The sequence below is a fragment of the Lampris incognitus genome, chromosome 15 (assembly GCF_029633865.1).
Source record: "Lampris incognitus isolate fLamInc1 chromosome 15, fLamInc1.hap2, whole genome shotgun sequence".
Lineage (NCBI taxonomy): Eukaryota > Metazoa > Chordata > Actinopteri > Lampriformes > Lampridae > Lampris > Lampris incognitus.
The window spans coordinates 45,363,513-45,388,987 of NC_079225.1; the positions used below are offsets into that span (position 1 = coordinate 45,363,513).

General features: G+C 44.4%; 1 protein-coding gene across 1 annotated transcript in view; it reads right to left on the bottom strand.

Moving 5' to 3' along the window:
* Window positions 1-25,475, bottom strand: part of xrn2 (5'-3' exoribonuclease 2) — an 82,763-nt gene that overhangs the window by 11,484 nt on the left and 45,804 nt on the right. The window contains exons 18-27 of the mRNA XM_056294337.1: window positions 23,263-23,398; window positions 14,264-14,371; window positions 12,263-12,352; window positions 10,730-10,802; window positions 10,469-10,552; window positions 9,761-9,858; window positions 7,694-7,773; window positions 7,483-7,539; window positions 5,803-5,871; window positions 4,669-4,797 (exon numbers count right to left, since the gene is read on the bottom strand). Of these exons, the coding sequence (XP_056150312.1) occupies window positions 4,669-4,797; window positions 5,803-5,871; window positions 7,483-7,539; window positions 7,694-7,773; window positions 9,761-9,858; window positions 10,469-10,552; window positions 10,730-10,802; window positions 12,263-12,352; window positions 14,264-14,371; window positions 23,263-23,398 (924 nt within the window). The remainder of the gene's footprint in view (window positions 1-4,668; window positions 4,798-5,802; window positions 5,872-7,482; window positions 7,540-7,693; window positions 7,774-9,760; window positions 9,859-10,468; window positions 10,553-10,729; window positions 10,803-12,262; window positions 12,353-14,263; window positions 14,372-23,262; window positions 23,399-25,475) is intronic.

Genomic DNA, 25,475 nt, shown 5'->3' on the forward strand with positions numbered 1-25,475 from the left:
ACATGAGAACTTCTTCTGGAGGTGGGAGTTGAAGACCTCACGGACAGGGGCCTCCATCAGACGTTCCCAGTTGACCCTCACTACACGTTTGGGTTTGCCAGGTCTGTCCGGCAGCCTTCCCCACCATCTGATCCATCTCATCACCAGCTGGTGATCAGTTGACAGCTCTGCTCCTCTCATCACCCAAGTGTCCAAAACATACCGCCGCAGATCTGATGATACAACCACACAAGTCTATCATCGATCTTCGGCCTAAGGTGTTCTGGTACCAAGTACACTTATGAACTCCTGTATGTTCAAACATGGTGTTTGTTATGGCCAATCCATGACTCGCAGAGAAGTCCAATAACAACGCCCCGCTCGGGGAGGCCGTTCCTCCCAATCATGCCTCTCTAGGTTTCTCCATTGTTGCCCACGTGAGCATTGAAGTCCCCTAGCAGAACTATAGAGTCCCCAGGTGGGCCCTACCCAGGACACCACCCAGAGACTCCAAGAAGGCCGGATATTCCAAACTGCTATTCAGTGCATAAGCACACACAACAGTCAGAGCCTTCCCCTCCACGACTCGCAGTCGTATGGAGGCGACCCTCACATTCCCTGGGGAGAACTCCAACGTGGCGGTGCTAAACTGGGAACTTGTGAGTACTTGTGACTCACAAGTCACCACACCTCATTTTAGCAAACAGTCATCTTAGTCTGAAATGGTCTCAAAACATCTTACAATGGTGTGATTGCAAGTATTCCCCAATCTTCTGTGAATAGTACACATGGCCATTGTAACTCTGGTTAATGATCACGCCTTTTTGCATATGAAACTGATTTGTTGTTTTCAGCCGTTATGCCACTGTATTGTTTACAAGGGTGGGGATACCTGCAGTCAGTTTAGACTAAAGAGGTCACAGTGAAGAATCTTGAATCTTGAAACATTTCTCCCACTAAACATTGTGTCCAGATGAACTGATTCACCTTTCTGTGATTGTCTCACCTGGATTACTGAGCATGAATAAAGACAAAATATAGAGGCTACAATAGGATATTTAATTAAGGTAATGAGAATTTATTGCTCATCTTACTGCAGAATATATTTGCTGCATCCCGAGCAAAAATCCATCCCCATGTATCAACCACAGTATGAAAAATGTTGGGAACCACTGATAAAGAAAGTGGGAGTTTGGTTGGATTTGAATGTATGTCATGTATATAAATCAACTTGATGCGTAAAAAGAAGGAACAGGGCGGAAGAGGTCGCGTATTGATGGATGTGAGACGCGCCTCACATTACATTTACACTACATCTGTTGTAAATACTCAACAGCCGGTGTAGATTGAAACATTGTCTGAAATGGAAGTGCTTCTCTTCTTTCAGACTGATGGTTAAAAATGCTTCTGGGCATCCGGATAGCGTAGCGGTCTATTCCGTTGCCTACCGGCATGTGGATCACCGGTTTGAATCCACGTTTATCTCTGGTTTGGTCGGAAGTCCCTACAGACACAACTGACTGTGTCTGCAGGTGGGAAGCCGGATGTGGGTATGTGTCCTGGTCGCTGCACTAGTGCCTCCTCTGGTCAGTCAGGGCGCCTGTTAGGGGGGAGGGGGGACTGGGGGGAATAGCGTGATCCCCCCATGTGCTACGTCCCCCTGGTGAAACTCCTCACTATCAGGTGAAAAGAAGTGGCTGGCAACTCCACATGTATGGGAGGAGGCACGTGGTAGTCTGCAGCCTTCCCCGGATCAGCAGAGGGGGTGGAGCAGTGACCGGGACGGCTCAGAAGAGTGGGGTAATTGGCCAGATACAATTGGGGGAAAAAAAAGGGGACCCCCCCCAAAAAAAGCTTCTGAAACGCTTTCAGTGTGACTTGACCATAGCCTGTTGGGTTTAGTGCCTTGCTATAGCCACTGAGCTACTCCAGGGATTGAAACCCCTGGTACAAAGACTAAATGTGAACTCTAGTTATACAGACCACCTGTACCACAACAGATTAAATTCTACCTTATTTCTCAGATATCTCTTAAATTTCCCATGTATTTTTTTGTCTCCAACTCACAACGGACAAGAGAACACAATGATAAAAAAGCACAAGTTCAACACCAGACCGTGTCGGGTCTGTTATTCCACAGCATACAGACACATGAGCAGTGGGTATTTTAATTTAAAATGTAGAAAATAGCAAAATCCTTCTATTCTCATTGTGGGTCCCGCGTTTTCTTGTGCACCAGACAGAGCACCTGCCTGTTTGGCCCCATCAAGGCAAATAACAGCCTGAATTACCCTACCAAGGGCTCGCCCAGGAAGGAAAAGAAAAATCTGAATACATTGTGTTTCTTCAAATCTGTGCATAATTAATTTCCCAACATGCAACGGCCAGAAAGAGCCAGATGTTCCACGACTCCCGTGTCCTTAATGATAATATCAATGTGTGGAGGGGAGGAGCAGGGATCGTAATCACGGGTGGCTGCTTAATGGCGACGGTTTGGGGGAAGACTGAAAACATTTACACATTTAGACACATTTTCTGTTTCAGAAAACATCCCTCACTCCCACAACGCAGATTTACACAGGCTGTAGAGTCCCTGCTGAACACCGCTGACTTCTACATCACAATATATATACTATATATAATAATACATTATAAGATATAATATTATAATATATAATATTATAATATATTCATCCATCCATTATCCAAACTGCTTATCCGGCTCTCAGGGTCGCGGGGACACTGGAGCCTATACCAGCAGTCATTGGGCGGCAGACGGGGAGACAACCTGGACAGGCCGCCAGTCTATCACAGAGCATATTATATTATATTATAATATATAATATATTATAATATATATTATAGTATATTATAATACAATAATATATTATGATAAAATAACATATAATATATATAATAATATATTATTACATATAACATAAAATATTGAGAACGGGCAGCAGTTGGCAGGGGACTAGTCCACGTCTTTGTGGGTTTTTGTTCCTTGTTTGTCAAGATGTGTAGAAGTCTGAGTCTGTCCTGCATTAAAACAGATGACCACCGGTGCACATCGCTCTGTCATGTTACCACACAGACACGCCAGATTCTTTTTACGTTTCAATCTTATGAATTTTCTAATACGTATTGTAATTCTAAGGGAAATCCTAATCTTTATGATCAAACTTATTTCTATGTATAGCCCCCTCCCCCCCAAAAAAAGGTAGGTTTAAAAGTCAGATTTCTTGCCAGTTTTACAACTGTCATGTGGGACTAAATCAGGAAATCTCACCTGCGGATTTTCAGTTCTTAATTTAATTTAATGTACCAGCTGTAGAGGTTAAAATCTAACATTTCACAGCCCTGAACGGTTCGCCACACGCTCACAACGCTTTCTCGATGCTGAAAAAAAAAAAACGTTTCAAACTCCTCTTCCTAAGTCCCAGGGCAGGTTCTCAGGCAGGGGCTGATCCTTCCTAACTGGTATCACGGGGGTCTGAATCAAGTCCCACGGCTCCACCCATGATTAAATCTGTTCTTCTCCGTGCAGTATGTTTACTATCCGTATGTTTCATATGAACTACGTACATACTGTATACATACATACTGTATATGTACACACGGTATATGTTCATACTGAATATGTACATACTGTGTATGTACACTGTGTATGTACATACTGTATATGTACACACTATACGTACACACTGTATATGTACATACTGTATATGTACATACTGTGCATGTACACACTGTATAAGTACATACTGTATATGTACACACTGTATATATACATACTGTATATGGTCATACTGTATATGTACACACTATACATACATACTGTATACGCACACACTGCATACGTACACACTATATACGTACACACTGTATATGTACATACTGTGTGCGTACATATGTGTGCTACTTTGTCCACGTGATACTGGTAGTTCTTGTTCAGTGAGCTCTGGACAGAAAGACACCTGTCCTCCTCCCTAACTACTCACTCACTTTCCGAGACATTTTACTACTCTGTGTCCTTTTCTCGACTTCTTTCTTACCACGGCCTTCTGTCTGTATTGTTTATCCTAAGTATTTTATTTCATTAACTTCTGGGACATCTTCTCCTCCTAAGGTCAATCCTGGACTTTCCAATTGCTTATTTATACACAGGTACTCAGTCTTTGTTCTGCTGATCTTTAGTCCTCTAATCTCTAGAGTTTCTTTCCAATCTTCAAGATCTCTCTCCAACCTTTCCTTGTCCTCAATTGTTAGCATGATGTCATCAGCAAACATCGTGCTCCATGGTGGCTCTTTCTGATGTTCTGTGAGGCTGTCCATCAGTATCACAAACAGGAACGGGCATGTTCAGTCACCAAGGTGTTGAAATCCCAGAAAAGCTGAATCTATTCATCTGGACACAAGGTTTAGTGGGAGAAACATTTCATCCCTCATGTAAGGGACTTGTCAGTCTCAGCTGACTGCAGGGATCCCCAGCTGCAAAACGCTCTAACACCTATTCCATATGCAAACAAACCGACACGCAGACTCTTTTATTTAACTGCCAGAACCAGCATGGCTTACTTCATTATCTAAACCAGAATTACAGGGCTGAATCTGTGTGTGCTGACACAGAGAGACTTTAAACTGAACCTCAAAAGACCTTGGTGTGTTAACAGTAACACAGACACTCACCCAAGAGCCCTGAAGGCAGACTGGTTCAGATGGGCCTGCTGTCTGTTTGGATTGAAACCCAGTTGAGGTCTCCATGGACCCCTGTTCTCTCTCTCCCAGTCCCCTGGTTTCAGAACCTTACTGGGGATCCTGCAGTAAAAAAAGAAGGAAGTGGTTTTATTGAAGTTCAATTGTGTATTTGTGAAATGGTTTTACCAACATCAAATGAAACAGTACAGTTAAGGAGCAGCTTTATTAGTATAACTTTGTACGGTTTCGGTTTTCTCAGTCCATGTTTTGTCTGTGTTTTTACTGCTGGGACTCTGGACGTGTGTGCATGTTTGGATGTATGATGAATGATATAAAAAAGATGCACCGATTGCAATTTTCTTGGCCGATTCCGATTTCTTAAAAGTCTGACCTGTCAACTCCCGATTCTTTTTTTCTAAGAACTATTACTGACAGCACATGCAAACGATTTGGTAAATTTTCTTTAATGGAAATTTCAACTGTATGTTCATAATAAAACACTGACTATTAAATAACTTTTAGATTTTCTTCAGAACGGCACCAGGTTACAGGATCTTCTCTCAGTCTCACTCAAATAAATCTCAAAATAAGAAAGTGTTCCAGGTTACTGGACACAGCTTTTCCGTAGAAATAAAATCCAACTGAAAATGAACTGCAGTATAACCCACTTTATCGAAGTAAATGATGGTTTTCCACGACATGTTTTAGCGTGTGTGTGTCTGTGACATTACTGTCTGTGCCGCTGTGTGTGCAACATGAACCATCGTGCAGCACATGCGTGTAAATTTGCCCGGCACAGAATTGGATCTATCTGAGACTGACCAGCCAGTCGTCGGTCATGGCCGATCAAGCGGTGCATCTCTAATGACATACATATCCATGACGTATGTGTGATGTATGTACGTGTAGACAGACGGAGAGATGGCTGGACAGACAGACAGACAGGTTGTACCGGGCTACTCTGTGGTCTACACTAAAAGAAACCACCTATGTCAAGTCACTTCAGACTCCTGTTGAATTGAACGGCTCCATGTAAGGTGCGTGTGATGCCAGGTTACTGAAAACCAGCAGTGATTTGTCAGTCTTTAGAAGGAATTAAAGGTTTAAAGAGAGAAGCGAACTCACTTGGCTCCAGGAAGGAGGGCAGCCTTGAACACAAAATCGTCATCATATTTGGGATCCCGAAACTTTATTCTGGAAGAGAAAAGAATGATTTGTTTTCAGGTGGAGGAAATAAAATAGTGGCATTACTCTCTAATCGCAGAAATGCAGCAGGCTCGACCTTTATTCAATCCAAGTTTCACTGAATGCAAAGCTCAATGGAGCACACACATTCACACACAGTCAACTTCACTCGACCTGTACAGGTCAGACAAACTAACCTGTGTACAAATAAAGTCTGGACACTGTTGTCATCCTGTAGTCTTTGGTGTCAGTTAACATCTTTGGAGAGTAGAGATGCAGCATGTGCACTTTTTTTTTTTTAATGGATTTTTCTCCCCAATTGTACTTGTCCAATTACCCCACTCTTCCGAGCCATCCCGGTCTCTGCTCCAATGCCTCTGCTGATCCGGGGAGGGCTGCAGACTACCACATGCCTCCTCCCATACATGTGGAGTCCCCAGCCGCTTCTTTTCTCCTGACAGTGAGGAGTTTCACCAGGGGGACGAAGCACGTGGGAGGATCACGCTAGTCCCCCCAGTTCCAACCTACCCCCCAAACAGGCGCCCTGACCGACCAGAGGAGGCGTTAGTGCAGCGACCGGGACACATACCCACATCCGGCTTCCCACCCACAGACATGGCCAATTTTAGGGGAGTCGAACCGACGATCCCCTGTTGGTAGGCAATGGAATAGACCTCTATGCTACCTGGACACCCCTGACTCTTTTTTTACATTTACGGGTTTAAAGTTTTCCATGTATGGTACAAACACTAATTCCTCATAATGTGGCCATACTCAGTCTAAGACAAAAATGTGCCCGTTCATGCTGCTCAACAAGTTCAGCCATGTTTTCATCAACACAAGGATGAAGTCAAACACCCTGCACGGCTTCCCCATCACCAGATCCAAACATCACTGAACTTTTATGGGATGTTCTGGAAGTAGATTTCCACCACCTCTCTGAAGAACGGTCCAATATTCCACTATGCACAGTTAAATGGTAAAATGGTAAATAGACTGGATTTTATACAGCGCTTTTCTAGTCTACCGACCGCTCAAACTGCTTTACAGCGTACGCCCCACATCCACCCGCACACACACACACATTCATACACCGATGGTGGAGGCTGCCATGCAAGGTGCCAACCTGCTCATTAGCAGTAGTTAATGGTTCAGTGTCTTGCTCAAGGACACTTCGACACACTCTCCATAGGAGCTGGGGATCGAACCAGCGACCTTCCAATTACTAGACAACCCTCTCTACCTCCTGATCCATGCTGCCCCATACAGTTCAAAACTTGCATGGCAGCATTACAAGAATGACTGAAGAGCGGTCCTACTTTTACTTGATGTTAATACACTGATTAAACGTTATTTTGTCCACCCCTCGGTACCTTTGAGCAGATCTGTGCCTTCCGGTGATTACCAAGCTCAAATCATGGTCTTCCACAAAGCTCACTCTGGATAACATGAATCTGCTCTAGTCTCCCCAAGAACACCTTTTCACCAACTCCACTTCTTTTAGCGCTGTTTTTTTGCTAGCATAGCAATATCCATTACATGTTGCATCGAAGCTGCTCTGTTGCTCTTACTAGGGTGTTAGATGTGTTGTTTGCCCCCCAGTCACCTGACAGTTCTTACCCTATGGCGCTGTTCTGGGCGATGTCCCGCAGCGAGGGGATCGGAGACTGCACCAACCTGAAAAACAAAGTTCAAATACAAACCATGGGCATGCATGAGTCATGGGTGGCGAAGGCAGAGACACCTTCGCATTCGGGTTACGATGCTTCTCTTTAACATCACGGCCACTTGGGAAATGGACAAACGTGAAAGTAAAGCCGCCATTCCTTACTTATCTGGTAGAATAGGATCCTCATCCGGAGTTAATGTACCTTGGATTCCATGGCAAAGCTCTGCAGGCATCTCAGTGCCCTGGGAGAGACGAGATGAGAGATGAGGACAACTGAACTGGACTCCAGAGGGAAGACGTGTTTCGTTAAAGCAAATTCTAGAGTATAAAACTAAAACGCACAGCAAATGTGTTTCCATTAGCTGGTTTTAACACAAATGGTAAACGGACTGCTTTTACACAGCGCTGTTCTTACTGCAACAACCCCTCAAAGTGCTTTACAACCAACGAGTGTCTCACATTCATCCACCAAAACACACACTCATACACCGCCAGCAGTGTCAACCATGCCAGGTAACAACCAGCTGCTCGGGGGCAGTAAGGGGTCAGGTATGCTCAAGGACAACTCCACATTTTTGCAAGGAGGAGCAGAGGATCGAACCAGCAACCCTCCAGTTACTAGATGACCTGCGTCTACCTCCCCCCAAAACTCGAGAGGCTGAAAGCCAGGCCAAACGATGGATAACACCCCCCCCCCTCCTTTTTTTCTCCCAAATTGTACTCGGCCAATTACCCCACTCTTCTGCACCGTCCCGGTCGCTGCGCCACCCCCTCTGCCGACTACCACATGCCTCCTCCCATACATGTGGAGTCACCAGCCGCTTCTTTTCACCTGACAGTGAGGTTCTCACTGTCCCCAGGGGGACGTAGCATGTGGGAGGATCACGCTATTCCCCCCTGTTCTCCCTCCCCCCCCGGAACAGGTGTCCCAACTGACCAGAGGAGGCACTAGTGCAGCGACCAGGATACATACCCACATCTAGCTTACCACCCGCAGACACGGCCAGTTGTGTCTGTAGGGACGCCCGACCAAGCCGGAGGTAACACGGGGATTCGAACCGGCGATCCCCATGTTGGTAGGCAAAGGAATAGACCGCTACGCTACCCAGACGTCCTGACATGTTTGTTTTTTACATGTTGTACAAACCTAATCCCGCCTCCATGAACTACAAGTCAGTTTGGATTTTTTGTTTTCCACAGAACGTGGCAAGTCACTGAAAATGAAACAGCAAATGCCCACATCTGAGAATCTATATAATCTATATGAACAACACAGCACCTACCTTTAAACTGTACCGAGACCTGCACACTGAAGAGGAAAACGCTACTGCATTTGGTACAGCCTTAACATTTGAATGAAGATAACTTCACACTTCCACAACGTACAGGAGGGGATAAGACATCATTAAAGTCAAAGGATTACTTGGCATGTGAGAAATCTATAGAAATCTATTTCTTTCTGTTGTTTTTCCCAAAACGTCTTCACAACACATTTTTTTCTTAACTGACTATAAAAACTTAACAGTATTTCAGATTTCTTTTCTAAATTTGGCATTTCAGTTGAGCTTATTCACGAATGTAAAATGCCAAGTTAAAAACAGCTGTGTGGAAAACCAAATGTGTGACATCACACCAGGGCCGTGTGTTCTCTGACAACACAACAGCCAGCGTTACATCTAATCTGGTTTATGTGTGGCTGCAAACTGTCGGCAGTGTTTTGCACAGGAACCCCACCGCTCAGAAACATGAAGTTGTTAACCTCAGTGGACGTGCTTGCTGGCCACTGATTATAAGAACATGACTGTTAGGGGGGATGGGGGTTATAGCCGCCTTTCCCCCCCCTCTTCTTTTCTTACTTATTTGGACTGGTTTTACTGAGAAATGACTGGAGGTGTGGTTAAGCAGCGTTTATAAGAGGACGTCACAGTGAGGTGTGTGCACCCCCTGGAGTTAGTTAATGGCGGCAGTTTGCATAAAAGCCTCAGGATACGCCACTTTGAAAACGCTGTTCAGGACACTACAGGTTCACACCAGTCCAGCTGAAGGACTGTGAAGAAAACCAACTAAATTTCATCCTTGTAGGCCCGATTCTCCAACACTAAATTTCATCCGTGTAGGCCCGATTCTCCGACTAAATGCACTTGTCAAGAGAATTTGACAAAGAGACACCAGAACAAAAACTGTACGTGTATGTGTGTGTGCGTGTGTGTGTGTGGGGGGGGTGAGTACCTCGTGAGATTCTGCACGGTACAGTTCCTGGATGAAGTCACAGATTGGGTGGGACTTCCCCACAAACAGCACATCACTCCCCAGGCTGTTCCTCCTCACTGCAACACGAGAACAGCAGCGGTGGTCAGAAGTCCGACACCATGGACGAAAGGAGGAAAGGAAGGAAGAACAAGAGGGAAGAAAGAGTGGCAGAGAAAAAAAAAAAGAACAGAAAGAAAAGGTGATAACAAGAGGGGGAAATAAAGAGATGGAGATGGGGGACAGACAGGAGGGATGTGCCGATATCTCTTTTCAAAGTACAAGTCTTTCAGAATCGGCTGACACCAAGTGCGGATCGTATCCATTGCTTTTACTGAACAGTACAGACTTAGACTGTCAGTGTGGGGTCAGTGGGCAAAATGATTGAGATTAAAATCTGCTTTGTCCACCAATGAACAAATCCACGCTTCCATGTGCCAGAAATACAGTAAATACAGTCATTTTGGGTTCATTTATCACGTTACTCATGGGGTTGGTAAAACCTCAGATACCGGTAATACATTTTAGCCTGGTATCGGCCCAATACATGGCACCAGTATAAATGACTGGTTTATCCCAAAAAAACAAAGGGAGGAAGGGCTTGATGGATAGAGAGAGGATGGACGGATGGAAATCCAATGATAGACGATTAATGGTTGGATAATTCATTTCTGGGGCCATGCTGCTTACCTTCCTCTTGCGTGAGGTCTGGGTAGACATCCGCCAAAGCTGCCCGCAGCCTGCGCTCATCCACAAAAGGCAACAGAGCCACACCTTCAAAAAAGAAAAAAGAATAGACCCGAGAAAAATCGCTGAAAAATAACATACAGCAAAAATAACATGAATACAATGGACGTTTCAGCCTAAAACAGCCTGTGGAGTTTTGGTGCCTTGCTCTTCGGCACACCAACGTCAAACCATTGCAGGTTAGCACGCGGACAGGCGACTCACCCTGCCAGGCGTATTTCTTCCCGTTCAGATCGAGGGCGAAGTCATCGGGGTAAAAGTCGATGATGGTGGAGTCCTGTTTCAGAGAGAGAATTTGAGCAGAAATGAGCTGGACATGTTGGGTGGAGTTGACTGAAATGTACACGGTACCGAGAAAGTTTCCATTCGTAAAGACAATCTTTTTGCCAGACCCTCTTTATCAATCAAATAGTGTTTATTTTTCTTATTAAAGCTACAATACTGAATATTTACAGGTAAAGAAATGTCCCTTTTGATCACTTTCATCATTGGCATTTTAATACTACTTCTTCTTTCAGCTTTTCCCCTGTTTTTCAGGGGTCGCCACAGCAGATTTTATATTTTAAGATAATACTGAATCCACAAAAAACCAATCATCAATGCTTCTGACAGGACTTTGCCAGTAAAAATAACAGGGTGTATAGTGTTTCCCATCTTCGTCACAGTGGCTAAATGAGGAAGAAGGCAGGTAGTGTTGAGTTTGAAGAAGTGGAGTTGTTTTCTAACAAGCAGATATGACAGAACAAGCTGGTAGAAGACCTTTACCAACAGAGAGTACAACAAATAAAACTCAGGTTGAACCAGGTTTTGTTGTTTGGCGGTGGGGAGGGTGCCGACTGTCATTCATCTTGAATGGCGCTCAAAAAACCCTCACCTTCCCAGATTCATACTGTAGACATTAACTCATTACAGTGGTAGTGGCAGATGGTTGATGTGGCTGGTGGTTTCTAGACATTTTCCAATAACACTCACAAATCTTCATATCAGAATATTCGAGATTTAAGATAGGGATCAGGATCAGAATCAGAATCAAATTTACTGGCTGGGGCGTCTGGGTAGCGTGGTGGTCTAGTCCGTTGCCTACCAACACGGGGATCGCCGGTTCGAATCCCCGTGTTACCTCCGGCTTGGTCAGGCGTCCCTACAATTAGCCGTGTCTGTGGGTGGGAAGCCAAATGTGGGTATGTGTCCTCCTCTGGTTGGTTGGGGCACCTGTTCATGGGGGTGGGGGAACTGGGGGGAATAGTGCGATCCTCCCACGCGCTACGTCCCCCTGGCGAAACTCCTCACTGTCAGGTGAAAAGAAGTTGCTGGCGACTCCACATGTATCGGAGGAGGCATGTGGTAGTCTGCAGCCCTCCCCAGATCGGCAGAGGGGGTGGAGCAGCGACCGGGACGGCTTGGAAGAGTGGGGTAATTGGCCGGATACAATTGGGAAGAAAAAGGAGGGGAAAAAAGTGAGGAAAAAAAACAAAAACACTTTATTGGCCAAGTGTGTCTATGCACATGAGGACTTTGACTCCACTACACAGCAGCTTCTAGCACTGGCAGATGTCACCCACAAAAAAAAAAAAAAAAGAAAAAAGATAGATAGTGGAAAGACAGCTGATGGACGGATGAAAGACTGCAAAGTTAAATGATGGATGAGAGAATCAGCCTGTGAATGATGACCTTCACTTTACTGCCTCGGCTAACCTGCGCAAGAAGACAGAAAAGAAGTGAAACACTGAAACTTACCGGACTGCTCATTAGATTCCTCCATGTGGTGGGCAGGAAGTTGCCACTGGCAGCAGGAAACACCCCCATAAGCTGCTCCAGGGGATTAAACTGTAGACAGCCAACAAAGAGCGACGGTTAGAAACCAAACTGCCAAATGGCCTAAAGATGTCATTGACTGAAATTGGTTTTTCAAAGACATTTCAGAATTGGTACATAATCCACAGGCCAACGGTTTCTGAGAAAAATAACTGATACTTCTTAAGGTTATCATAGCTACTAGATAATTCACATTTGGGAAGCTAAAATTCAACAAAATCTCAATGTGAATTTAACAACAACAAAAAAAAACACACACACACACACACACATACGCTTCACCTACTGTCACCTACTGTCATCCATTCACATAACATAAAACACACATTTGCCACTCCTAAAGAGCTATCATCTGTTACACGTTGATGTTTAGTATATTTTCTCAACTCCCCCCCCCCCCCGAAATTAATTCCTGGCTACACCACTGCCGCGAACTCACCCTTTTGGTCACTACCCAAAGCTCATGACCATAGGTGAGGGTTGGAACGAAGATTGACTGGTAAATTGAGAGCTTTGCCTTCCGGCTCAGCTCCCTCTTCACCACAACAGTCCAGTCCGCATTACTTCTGATGCTGCACCAATCCGCCTGTCAATCTCCCGCTCCATCCTACCCTCACTTGTGAACAAGACCTTGAGATACTTGAACTCCTTCACTTGAGGCAATAACTCATCCCCAACCCGGAGGGAGCAATCCACCATTTTCCGGTAGAGAACCATGGCCTCAGACTTGGAGGTGCTGACTCTCATCCCGACCATTGCCCACTCAGCTGCAAACCGCCCCAGTGCAGGCTGGAGGTCACGTTCTGATGAAGCCAACAAAACCACATCATTTGCGAAGAGTAGAGATGCAATTCTGAGGTTCCCAAAATGGACACACTCCTCACCTCGGCTGCACCTTGAGATCCTGTCCATGAATATCTCAAACAGAATAGGAGACGAGGGACAGGGAGGCGGAGTCCGACATCCATCAAAAACGTGTTTGACTTTGTGCCCCTTTGTGTCAATAACTTAAATGGGGCCAGACTCACTTTTGATTCAGATCACATGTTAACAAAGTCCAGCTATGTATATGTTGCACTTTGTGAGGTGTCATAAGTGAAACAGAATCAGATCAGTGCTGCTCTCACGAAGACTGAAGAGATGCTGTTAAACTTATAGATGAAGTTTCTAGGAGGCGAAATTCTGAAGAATGTTAAAAAAAGATCAGCGAAACCCTGAACCTTTCAAGGATCACCACAAAGTCAACTGTAACAAAATGGAAAAAATATAGAACAACCCAGACACCGGCACATTGAAGCCAGCCAACCAAATAAGACAAAAAAAGGCTGTCGTCAGAGAAGAGACCGGCTACAAAACTTAGAAACTGTCCAGGTATCAACAGTCTCCTCAGCACCTCAGAGATTCAGCCTCTTTGGGAGAGAAGCCACTTCCAGGAAAGACCAACGTTAAGTAAAGCCTGGACTTTGCTAGAAGCCTTGTGGTAAAAAATTGAGACCTTCTGAAAAAGATTTTTTTATACTAAAGCTGATATTCGCCCAAACGTGGCCGAACATCCATACTATCAAGGCATGGTGGTGGCAGCATCATACTTCTGTACAAGAGAAATGCAGGTCTAATTTTTTGAAAATAAACAAATGTTCTGCTACATAAATGCATGAAATTTAATGAGCTAGTGAAGACAGAAAAAAATATTCAAACTTAGAGATGACACAGGAACAAAATGTGAAAAAAATTCAAGGGGGTGAATATTTTCTAAAGGCACCGAATAAATGTGTGTGTGTGGGTGGGTGAGCAAGTGTAGTACAGGTTAAGAATTTGATCTGAAAGAAGTTGCAGTTTTAGGTATACAAAGGAAAAATGAAATCAGGTAATTATATAAAAGAAAGGAGCTTTCAGTCTTTCCTCATTCCCGCATCTCCTTACCGGTTTGGTCCCCTTTTCAAAATCGGTGAACAGGTCTTTGATGTCCTTGAAGTCGGAGGCGAACGGGGCGTAGTGGAAAGGAAAGTACCACTTCCAGGAGGCGCAGCCCTGTAAACCAAAATAAAATCATTCGGTGACAAAATTCTTAACTCCTGTCATGCCTTCACAGCACAGACTGACTAAAATGTGACATATCAATAATAACGGAATGACTTCTTCACAATAAAAAGAAACGTGTGACAAACGAAGGACAACAAAAAGAGCAAAAACACTCTCGGCCTTTTTCAGACATGTTCCATTGTCTGCATGAAGCTGAAAATACAATCTAATCAGACTATCATGGCGCTGGCTGACATTTTAAAAAGCCTCCGGATTGCCGTGTCCTTCAGTGTTGTTCATGCCTGAATCCCGATCAAGAAGTGTGTGTGCGATACACAAGAGGCCTGGTGGACACAATACTCTCCTCCCATTGATGTTTGGCGGTAATTCATTTCTAGCCAAAATACTTCAAAATATTCACACTGGCAGGAAATTAATATTAATCCTAAAACTATATTTTTCAGAACATTACAGTGTGCTGAAAACTAGAGTCTGTTGCATGAAGGACTTTTATCTTATATTGCGACTACATCTTTCACCTTGTCTGCATTTTCATTTTAATGATTATTAATGAGCATATACATATATATATATAGCATCTCTGATATATTCTCTGCACCATTGCACTTCATCGCCTCTTACTTCTTCTGTATAAGTCAATCCTTGTGTATATATGTGAAGATTGTTGTGTTGTAGTGTTGCTATTCTATGTGAAGTACACTGAGAGAGCCAAGAAAGCAGAGTCAAATTCCATGTATGTGCAAACCTACATGGCCTATATATATATTCAATTCAATTCAATTTATTGTCATTAAAAACAAAGTGCAGGCACATGTTAAAAATGAAATGAGGGCTGTGGCTTCACCAAACACTGCAAGACAGATACAGACAAACACAGCAAACACAGTATAAGATATACACACATGCAGACCAAACACAGTATAAGATATACACACATGAAAACCAAAAGCTAAAATAAGTTAAAAAAGAGCTGGAGTACAAAATATTTAAAAATATCTACAGACATTCAGTGGGTAGCCAAGTTCAGGTGGGCAACAGCTTGTGGAAAGAAGCTGTTTTTGAGCCTGGTAGTGCGGGCTCTGAGGCTCCTGTAGCGCCTCCCAGAGCACAGGGGGGAGAACAGTCCATGGTTGGGGTGGGTGGGATCTCTGCTGATGCTGAGACCCCTTCGAAGGCAGCGTTTGTGATAAATGTCTTTTATGGCTGGGAGATATGCTGGGCCTCCTTGACGACCCGCTGCAGAGCTTTCTGGTCTACTGAGGTGCAGTTGCCGTACCACACTGAGATGCAGATGGTCAGGATGCTCTCTGTGGTGCAGTGGTGGAAGTTGGTGAGAATTTTAGGGGATAGATGGGTGCTCCTCAGCCTCCTCAGGAAATGCAGGCATTGTTGGGCCTTTTTCACAATGGCCTGGGTGTTTAATGTCCAGGAAAGGTCCTCGCTGATGTGAACTCCAAGGAATTTAAAGCTGGAAACATGCTCCACTTCCACCCCATTGATGTGTATGGGGGAGTGGCTGCAGCTTCCAGACCTCCTGAAGTCCACAATCAGCTCCTTCGTCTTCTGCACACTGAGGACAAGATTGTTGGTAGTACACCATGATGCGAGGTTCTGAATCTCATCTCCGTAGGCCATCTCGTCATTGTTGGTGATACGGCCAATGACTGTGGTGTCATCTGCAAACTTCACTATAGCATTTGAAGGGTGAGTTGGCAGGCAGTCGTGGGTAAAGAGGGAGAAAAGGAGGGGGCTCAGAACACAGCCTTGAGGGGCACCTGTGCTGAGGGTCAGGGTGGAGGAGGTGTGGTCACCTAACCTAAACGACTGAGGTCTATTGGTCAGGAAGTCCAGGGTCCAGTTACAGAGGGAGGAGTTGAGACCAAGGGACAGGAGTTTGGTGGTTAGTTTGGCAGGGATGATAGTGTTGAAGGCAGAGCTATAATCTATAAACATCATCCGGATGTAAGTGTTGTTAAGTTCAAGGTGGGTCAGAGCAAAGTACAGGGCAGTGGCAATGGCATCCCCAGTAGACCTCTTGGGACGGTAGGTGAACTGATGTGGGTCGAATGTGGGGGGGGGGTCAGAATGGTCAGAATGCCCCAGGTGGGGACAGGGAGTAGCTTTGTATGAGTCCTTAATGTTTGTATAGAGATGGTCCAGGGTGTTTTGTCCTCTAGTGGGGCAGGAGACATGCTGATGGAATTTGGGCAATACAGCCCTGAGGTTAGCCTGATTAAAGTCACCATCTATGATAAAGGCATTGTCCGGGTGTTTGGTCTGTTGTCTGCTGATGGCACACTGTAGCTGCTTCCGAGCTACCTTAGCATTAGCATGTGGGGGGGATGTATACAGCAGCGATGCTAATGGCCGTTAGCTCTCTGGGCAGGTAAAAAGGCCTGCACTGAATCATAAGGAGCTCCAGATCAGCAGAGCAATGCCTTTCAATGACCTTTATATTGTTGCACCAAGAGTTATTGACATAAATACTCAAACCTCCTCCGCGGATCTTGCCGGAGTCCGCTGTCCTGTCGGCACGGAAGGCTGTGCAGCCTGCTAGCTCGACTGCCGAGTCGCTATGTTGCTGTTGAGCCAAGTCTCCGTAAACATCAGCAGACAGCAGTTCTGAAGCCTTTTCTGAGAGGACAGCCTGAGTCTTATCTCGTCCATTTTGTTAGCCAACGATCGGACATTAGCCATGAAGATGCTGGGGAGGAAAACTTTGAAGGGAGCACTACTTAGCTTAGCATGTAGCCCGCCTCGTTTCCCCCTCTTTTGTTTACGTTGCTGACGGGGGCAGCGTTTCCACTGCAAGACCAGTGAGTGGATAATATGGATGGGGAAGTTGTCCGTGATGGTGGAGGGTAGGGAGTAATCCGTTCTGAGGTTTAAACGTTCCTGACGGCTGTAGAAGAGTGCATGACCTACACTTGTAAATAAACTTAAAACTAACATGTAAATAACAAAGAAAACACAACACTGAACAGGGAGACACACTAGCCGCTGCATCCAGCGCGCCGCCATCTTGGAAACCAGTGGAAACCTATATACATAGTATATACAAGGTCCGAAATTAACTTTTTGGCTTACCGGCCAAGAGGACTGGTAGATGAAAACAATCTACCGGCCAAAATAATTAGTAGCCTTTTTTTGCCATACAAACGTTTTCAGTACATATCAATGAGAGAATAAGGTATTGTGTTGAATAAGAGCTTTTAAAAATGTGCAGATTTGAAGCAAAAATATTTTTATGTAAAATTACTCAGTGGTTAAATGTTACAAATTTGATTTCATGTTTTATTTGCAGTATTCTTGTAACTACTCGAGTGCTCCACATGCCAGTCCCTAGTCCCAGACTACTTCTCACTCTACAGCAGCCACTCTCTTTGCACTGTCCATGAAGTCTGGCCTCCTGCTCCTGACAGAGTCTTGGTGCCACAGATTAACAGCACTGGTTGGGTCATACTCCCTGATCTCGGGAGATGACAGCTGCACCATCAGTAGATCCGAGTGTGACTGAGTTGAGGTTTTTTTTATAATCATTTTTATTTCTGATTTTTCCTTTTTTCCTCCCAATTTCGTGGCAATCGATCCCTATTTTAGTTCAGACATCCACCCTCATACTGCATGTGTTCGCCAACCGCATCTCTCCGGCCGGCAGTCTCGAAGGAGACGCCTCGCCACTTTCGTGACAAGGTGAATCTAGGCCGAACCACTGCTGTTTCTGACACACACAGAGACACATTCATATGATGAACATAGGCCAACTCTGCCTCCCTCCCTAAGACAGCGTTGCCAAGTATTGCTGCTTCACCGAGTCCGGCCATAGTCGGATCTGACGAGACCGGGGCGCGAACCCTGGTCTCCAGTGGGCAACTGCATCGACACAAAGTCGATGCTTAGACCGCTACACCACCGTGGACACGCCAGTCAGTTTTAACCTGTTTCATGGTGTTGAAGCTAGCACACAGCTAACATTAGCGCAAGCTAGGTGTCACATACTAGTGCTAGCTGGCTAACGTTAGCTAGAGCCATCACTTTGTTTACGCTGTATAAGGATATTTCACGTACTCGCACATCCATTCGAAGTCGGAGAGATTTTCCTGCTGGTCTGCTCGGACATGGCTATTAGCGCTTTTATGGAGGATGTTGTGAAGACAGGCTCCAATTGAGCCCGAGAGGCCTTCATACAGGTAATGTGACATCTGGAGGTCTCATGTTCCTTGATGTTTTCTGCCTTCATTATTTTGCTACCGATGACAAATGAATTGCTACGGTTTTTGGCATAATGGCGACAGACGGAGCAACTCCTTATCACGGTCTGTGCGTTATACTCCAGCCAGCCTCTCGCACCTCCTTTATCGCCATGCCTCCACTTTTCACTAAACTTTATTTTTTTCGGTTTGGTGGTGATGGTGGCGTCTTCCTCCTCTTCGGGGCATGGTTGTCTTTTTGATGGTGGTTTTGCGCCTTCTAAATATCGCCACATAACTGGTGTTGCTTGCTAATGTTATTTAAAAGAATAGAGTAGGCTAGTACCGAGTTTGACGGTGCTGCTGTCGTTGTTCCTCTCGAGTGTGTGTGTGTAATGTTACCCGCCAGTAGCGTAGCAACATTCTAATGCACTTTGATTGGTTAATTTCTGTTATTGCTGTTGCTATGTTATTGTTCTAATGCACTTTGGTTGGTTAATTTCTGTTATTGTTGTTGCTATGTTATTACTGTTGCTAAGGACAGAGAGAGGGAGAGAGATGGGGGGGATTAAGTGGTTGGATTTCACTTTTTTTGTTACTCGCCATTTGGCGGGTAGGCTTCTGAGATTTACTCGCCAAGCAGAAAATCTACTCGCCTTTGGCAGGTGGCGAGTGTTAATTTCGGACCCTGTATATATATATATACACACACACACACACACACACACACACACACACACACACACACACACACACACACACACACACACACACACACACACAGAGTTAAGTTCAAAATTATTAGCCCCCTTTGTGAAATCAAACAAAACCCTTAACTTTTCCATAACCAAAAGTGCTTATAGTTTAACTGCTTCCAAATGAACAAAGACAAAATCTCCACTAAGCCTGATTAAGATATTTTACTGATGTGCTGAATTGAAACAAGACAAAACAAAAATGACAAGGCCAAAATTATTAGCCCTCTGACAATTAATAGTCAATAGTATAACCTTTCTGGCTCACAACTGACAGAAATCTCTTATGGTAGTTCCTAACTAGGCTGACAGACGTCTCTTGAGGGATCTTAGCCCATTCTTCCATGGCAAATTGTTCCAGCTCATCCAGATTGCGTGGTTTTCCAGCATGGACATTAACCTTGAGCTCCCCCCACAGATTCGCAATAGGATTGAGATCTGGGCTCTGAGAGGGCCACTCCAGGACCTTGATTTTGGTGTCCTTCTAAAGGTTTTGGACCAACTTGGATGTATGCTTCAGGTCATTGTCTTGCTGGAAGATGCTGCAGCGACCTAAAGCTAGACTGGCAGCAGATTTCTTTACATCATCCTTCAAAATGTCAACATAATCTTCTTTCTTCATGATCTCATGCACCCGAACAAGGAGCAGCAAAACAGCCCCACAGCATTATGCTCCCACCACCATGTTTAACTGGGGCAGCTGTGCTTTTAGGGTTGAAGGCCTCTCCCATCCTTCGCCAAACAAAAGCAACATCCATGTGCCCAAACAGCTCAAGTTCAGTCTCATCAGACCAAAGGACAGACTTCCAAAACTCATGCCCATGTTTCAAATGTTCATGGGCAAACTTCAGTCTGGCTCTGATGTGCCGCTGTGTGAGCAATGGAGTTTTTCTTGGACGATGACGTCGAAGCCCACCACGATGAAGAGCCCTCACAACAGTCTTCCTTGAAACATCAAGTCCACAAGAAGCCAGTTCAACAACAATCATCTTGGCAGAGATCCAGGGATTGTTGTTGACATCTCTGACTATTTTACTCACCAAAGCTTTTGAAATCTTGTATTTTGGACCAGGCCCAGGTTTGTTTCTAACAGAATCTGTCTCCTTGTGCTTTGCAATGATGCAACGTACAGCTGTTCTAGACACTGAAACGCTTGGAAATGGCAGTATAGCCTTCCCCCTTAAGATGAGCATCCACTATCTTCTTTCTGAGTTCCAGACTGATTTTTTTACTTTTGGCATGATGAAATTACTTCTTACCAAGAATTTAAGAGTAGTCTCTCTCAATCTCTGATTGATTGCTCAGGTGTGTTTTGAAAGCAAAAAAAAAAAATCACACGGGGGCTAATAATTTTGACCACCTCAATTTTCACTACATTTGGTATAAAGCAAACCTGAAGATTTATTTTACATTCCAACATGTACCAAATAGGGGCCTTAAAATTGTATGTAAAGTTGTATGAATGATGCAAACATTGGGCAGAATTTTAGGGAAATGTTCCATAGTTCCTTGGGGGCTAATAATTTTGACCTTAACTGTGCATGTGTATATATATATATATATATATACACACACACACACACACACACACACACACACACACACACATTTACCCTGCTAATCCCGTCTTTGAAACAGTTCTCCTCTTCAGGGTCTTTTCAAAGTCACACCAAAGGAAGGAAGACCTTCACATTCCTCAAAGCACCTCTAAGAAAACAAGGTCCTCTGATATTTTCACCTACCCCTCACATCACTGTATTTACATTTTTATTAAACACATCCATTCAGATGATAATATCCCTCCTTTTCTTCCTTCATGGCAAAGGGAGGTGGAAAAAGCTCATATTTCTGCATTCGAAAACTGCACACATTTACGTGACTGAGGATATATATTTTTTCTCTAAGAAGCGGCCAGAAATAATTTTCTGACTGAGGTGAGCGTTTTATCAGCTCGTGCACACCAGAAGCCAGATGTGTACCCCACAGGCCTCTGGGAAACAACGTGAACAAAGGGTGAATACTGCCTTCTGTGTTTTGGGGGCTTCTGGCAAAGCCACTGTGTTCCCCTGAAGAGCTTGTGAAGAGCTGTGAGCAGTCATGACTCCACTGGCTGAGGCAGAGGAAGAAGAAGAAGTGTGAATGTCTGGCAGAAAAGACCGGACACGTCCCCCGTCTGCAGAGAGCTCGCTAATGAATTCATTCTTAATGCACTCATGAGACGGGTGTGGGATGGCGGAGCATGTGGTGTCAACACAGCGCCCGCATGCACGGAGCGCACAATTACCTCGGACAAATCCCCCGGCTCAGGCCTAATACACCCAGGATCTCCTGGAGAGGGCCAGCAGCTGATTATTTCGTTTGGAGATAAAGATCAATATTTCACAACAATAAAATGATTTAATACATAATGACAAAGCAAACAGCAGCTGAAAATGTGGGCGACTGCCAGAGATTACCACCGGCTTTGACCAGTCCCTTAGATCCAAAACAAACAAACACGCACACAAAAACCTCACTTTGAGGAACTTTTAAAACAGTCGGCTTTCACTTCTTCAAATAATGCAACTGTCGACTGAATCACAGAGATCCTGTGTAGTCTCTTGTGTGACAGCTGCAGTTCTGGTTTGTCTGGGATACTGTTGGTGATCTGGGAGAGTTACTGAACACGTTTCAGCTCATTTTAACTTATTCAGTTCTCACTTCAAGTCTCTGTCACCAGCAGGCCTGAGCTAAAGAGGTTCTGTAGATATAATGTAGATATAATGTAGATAACAATGTAGATATACTGGGTAAACCCAACTTCACAGCTAAACTAGGAAGAACCTGAACCCACTGCAACCTCATGACTCATAACATGCCTGATCGATTAAACCCCAGAACATAAAGACTTACTTCCCATGCTTTCAAGACTGTGTGCAAGTTTCATATTTCCGTTTTCCAGAGGCAAAATATGATTATTAAATATAATATGAAAAGTATATATATATAAAACGTTTATAAAATATGTTTGGCAATGTAAAACATGAAATCAAAACTAGTTTTTGAATAATACTCCCTCAAATATTTAACAGCTCATCTGACCTTTCTGAGAAATCCTAGGTAATAGATTGTCACTATTATTAAGATTATATATTTTTATTATTAATAACAATTATTATTATAAAGGCAGGGTGGAGTGGGTGGAGAAGAGTGTCATGAGTGATCTGTGACAGAAGGGTACCAGCAAGAGTTAAAGGGAAGGTTAACAAGATGGTTGTGAGACTATGAGACTATGAGACAGTGGCACTGATGAAAAGACAGGAGGTGGAGCTGGAGGTGGCAGAGATGAAGATGATAAGATTTTCACTGGGAGTGATGAAGAAGGACAGGATTAGGAACGAGTATATTAGAGGGACAGCTCAGGTTGGACGGTTTGGAGACAAAGCAAGAGAGACAAGATTGAGAAGGTTTGGACATGTGTGGAGGAGAGATGCTGGGTATATTGGGAGAAGGATGCTGAATATGGTGCTGTCAGGGAAGAGGAGAAGAGGAAGGCCAAAGAGGAGGTTTATGGATGTGGTGAGGGAGGACATGAAGGTGGCTGGTGTGACAGAGGAAGATGCAGAAGACAGGAAGAGATGGAAGCTGTGGCGCCCCCTAATGGGAGCAGCCGAAAGTAGTAGTAGTAGTAGTAGTAGATTGTCATTATTATTAATTTAGACAGCAAGATTGTATATCAAAATACCACAATATCATTCTGATACAATACCACTGGAAGACAATAAGCAATTTTAAATGACCACCAAGCCCTAATGACTAGTAAACATCAGCAGGCTTTACTGACTGGTACTGACTGAAACAACGTGAAAAAGAAGAATTAAACACAGAACATGGGAGAGGACCGCCATGCCAGTAGTGCGTCGGTACAGGGTGTGGGGGAGAAAACTAGACTTACTTGGTAATAGTAGCGCAGCACCCAGCAGAGCCCTTCCACGTACGACCTCACCACCTTGCGTCGGAAATCGTCATCGTTCACATCCACATCAAACTTGTTCTTGTAGTATCTCTGCTTCCAGCCTTCCTCCCACAGCCTGCGACACACACACACAGCATTACTTCATCAGTTTAGAACAACAATTCATGACATTCAAACAGGACCGCTCATTTCAAAGCGCTATAAATGAAACGGGACCATCTAACTCAGCGGTGGCTAACCATGTGCCATGGAGAGCCGTGTGTATGCAGGTTTTCATTCCAGCCGGACTCCACACCAGCTGATTTCACTGATTAGCAACCCTTCAGCCAAAGAGGAAGAATTTATCAGTGAAATCAGCTGGTGTGGAGTCCGGCTGGAATGAAACCCTGCATACACACGGCTCTCCATGGCACATGGTTAGCCACCCCTGCTCTAACTCCGTCCATCCATTATCCAAACCGCTTATCCTGCTCTCAGGGTCGCAGGACCTACACACACATACACAGTCCTGCCCTGGACTGTTTTGTTACAACTTTCATACATAAAAATCTGGTGAGACGATGAGGAAGAAGAACTCAACTAGTCTCAAACTCCGCCAGCGTCCCCACAGATAACCAGCAATGTGAACATGAAACAGGCTTTCCCACGTTAAACGAAGGAGAAGGGCTCATACACAGCTCGTCTGTCTTTTCAGTTCGGCGAAAATCTGCGTTCATGTTTCTGTCGAGCTTAAATGATCTACATGTTATCATTATTAAATATAGTATAAGCTGGCGCCCAGGTAGCGTAGCGGTCTATTCCGCTGCCTACCAACACGGGGGTCGGCGGTTCGAATCCCTGTGTTACTTCCGGCTTGGTCGGGTGTCTCTACAGACACAATTGGCCGTGTCTGTGGGTGGGAAGCCGGATGTGAAGAGTAGGGTAACCGGCCAAGTACAATTGGGGAGAAAATAAATAAATACGCTTGTATTATATTCTGGAGTTTGAAGTTCATGAAAAAAGCTAAACTTGCATGCCAGTTTTAAACACACAAACAAAAAATTCCTTCCTTTACAGACAGACGGGGTTCTTGCCCTGCTGGCTGCCATGTTGGTAAAGAAACAAGTCCAGAGTGACGGCAGCCACATACACCATCTGTAATTCTCATTTCTTGACATCCACCCTGTTAATCTTGGATGTTTTTGCCAATTGTTGTGCAAGCAAAGAAGAAATTGTGTATTTGCCTCAAAATAAAATATAGAATTTCCTTTTTTTCAGTGTTTTAAAGGTTTTCCTAAAACTTGGTTTCAACATTTCAACAGAAACGCAGCTATTACATCATCACATTTTCTTGTTATTTATCTTATAATCCATATAATGTTGCTATCCTGTTTCAATGTCATATCCTTCTCTCACTAAAATGTGCGCCTATTTTTTTGTTCTGTCTGTCTACGTGGTGATGGTGGTCTCGGGGCTCAGGTCCTGGGCTGTTCTGGTGGTGTCTGGACACTGCTTGGCACCCTGCTCATCATATTCTTCATGTATTTTATAAGTCCATTATAATTGTGTTATCCTCTTTCAGTGTTGTATTGTGTAAATTGTGTAAACACAACATCATTGCACGTTGTGCGTCTTGGGAGAGGGATCCTCCTCTGGCGCTCTCCCTGAGGGTTCTTCCTGTTTTTTCTCCCTGTTAAAAGGTTTTTAGGGAGTTGTTCCTTATCCGATGAGAGGGTCTAAGGACAGGATGTTGTGTTGCTGTAAAGCCCACTGAGGCAAATTAGTAGTAATGGGCTACTAACATAAAATTGACTTGACTTGACTATTGTACACCACACAGCCAGTGTAGAGAACTAGCCACACACACACACACACACACACACACACACACACACCCGTAAACAAAATGCAGGCCTGTGCTGATACAGCAGCAAGACATATTCTTGCGATGATGCTCACGTTCAGCTGACAGAGATGTGAACGTCCTGACCTGATTGGTCGGCACTAGCTGTGCAGCGATGCTGCTGTAGAAGAAGAAACGACTGGTGTTTCTACAAGCGACACATCAGTACAAGTGAACACACAAGCTGTCAGATTGCTGTGGCTCTGACCCTTGACTATATACGTGTATATATATATATATATATGAACATTAATTGACTGTTGCTCTATCTGAGAGCAGCTCTGGTTATCAAGAGTCAGCGATGGCCCTA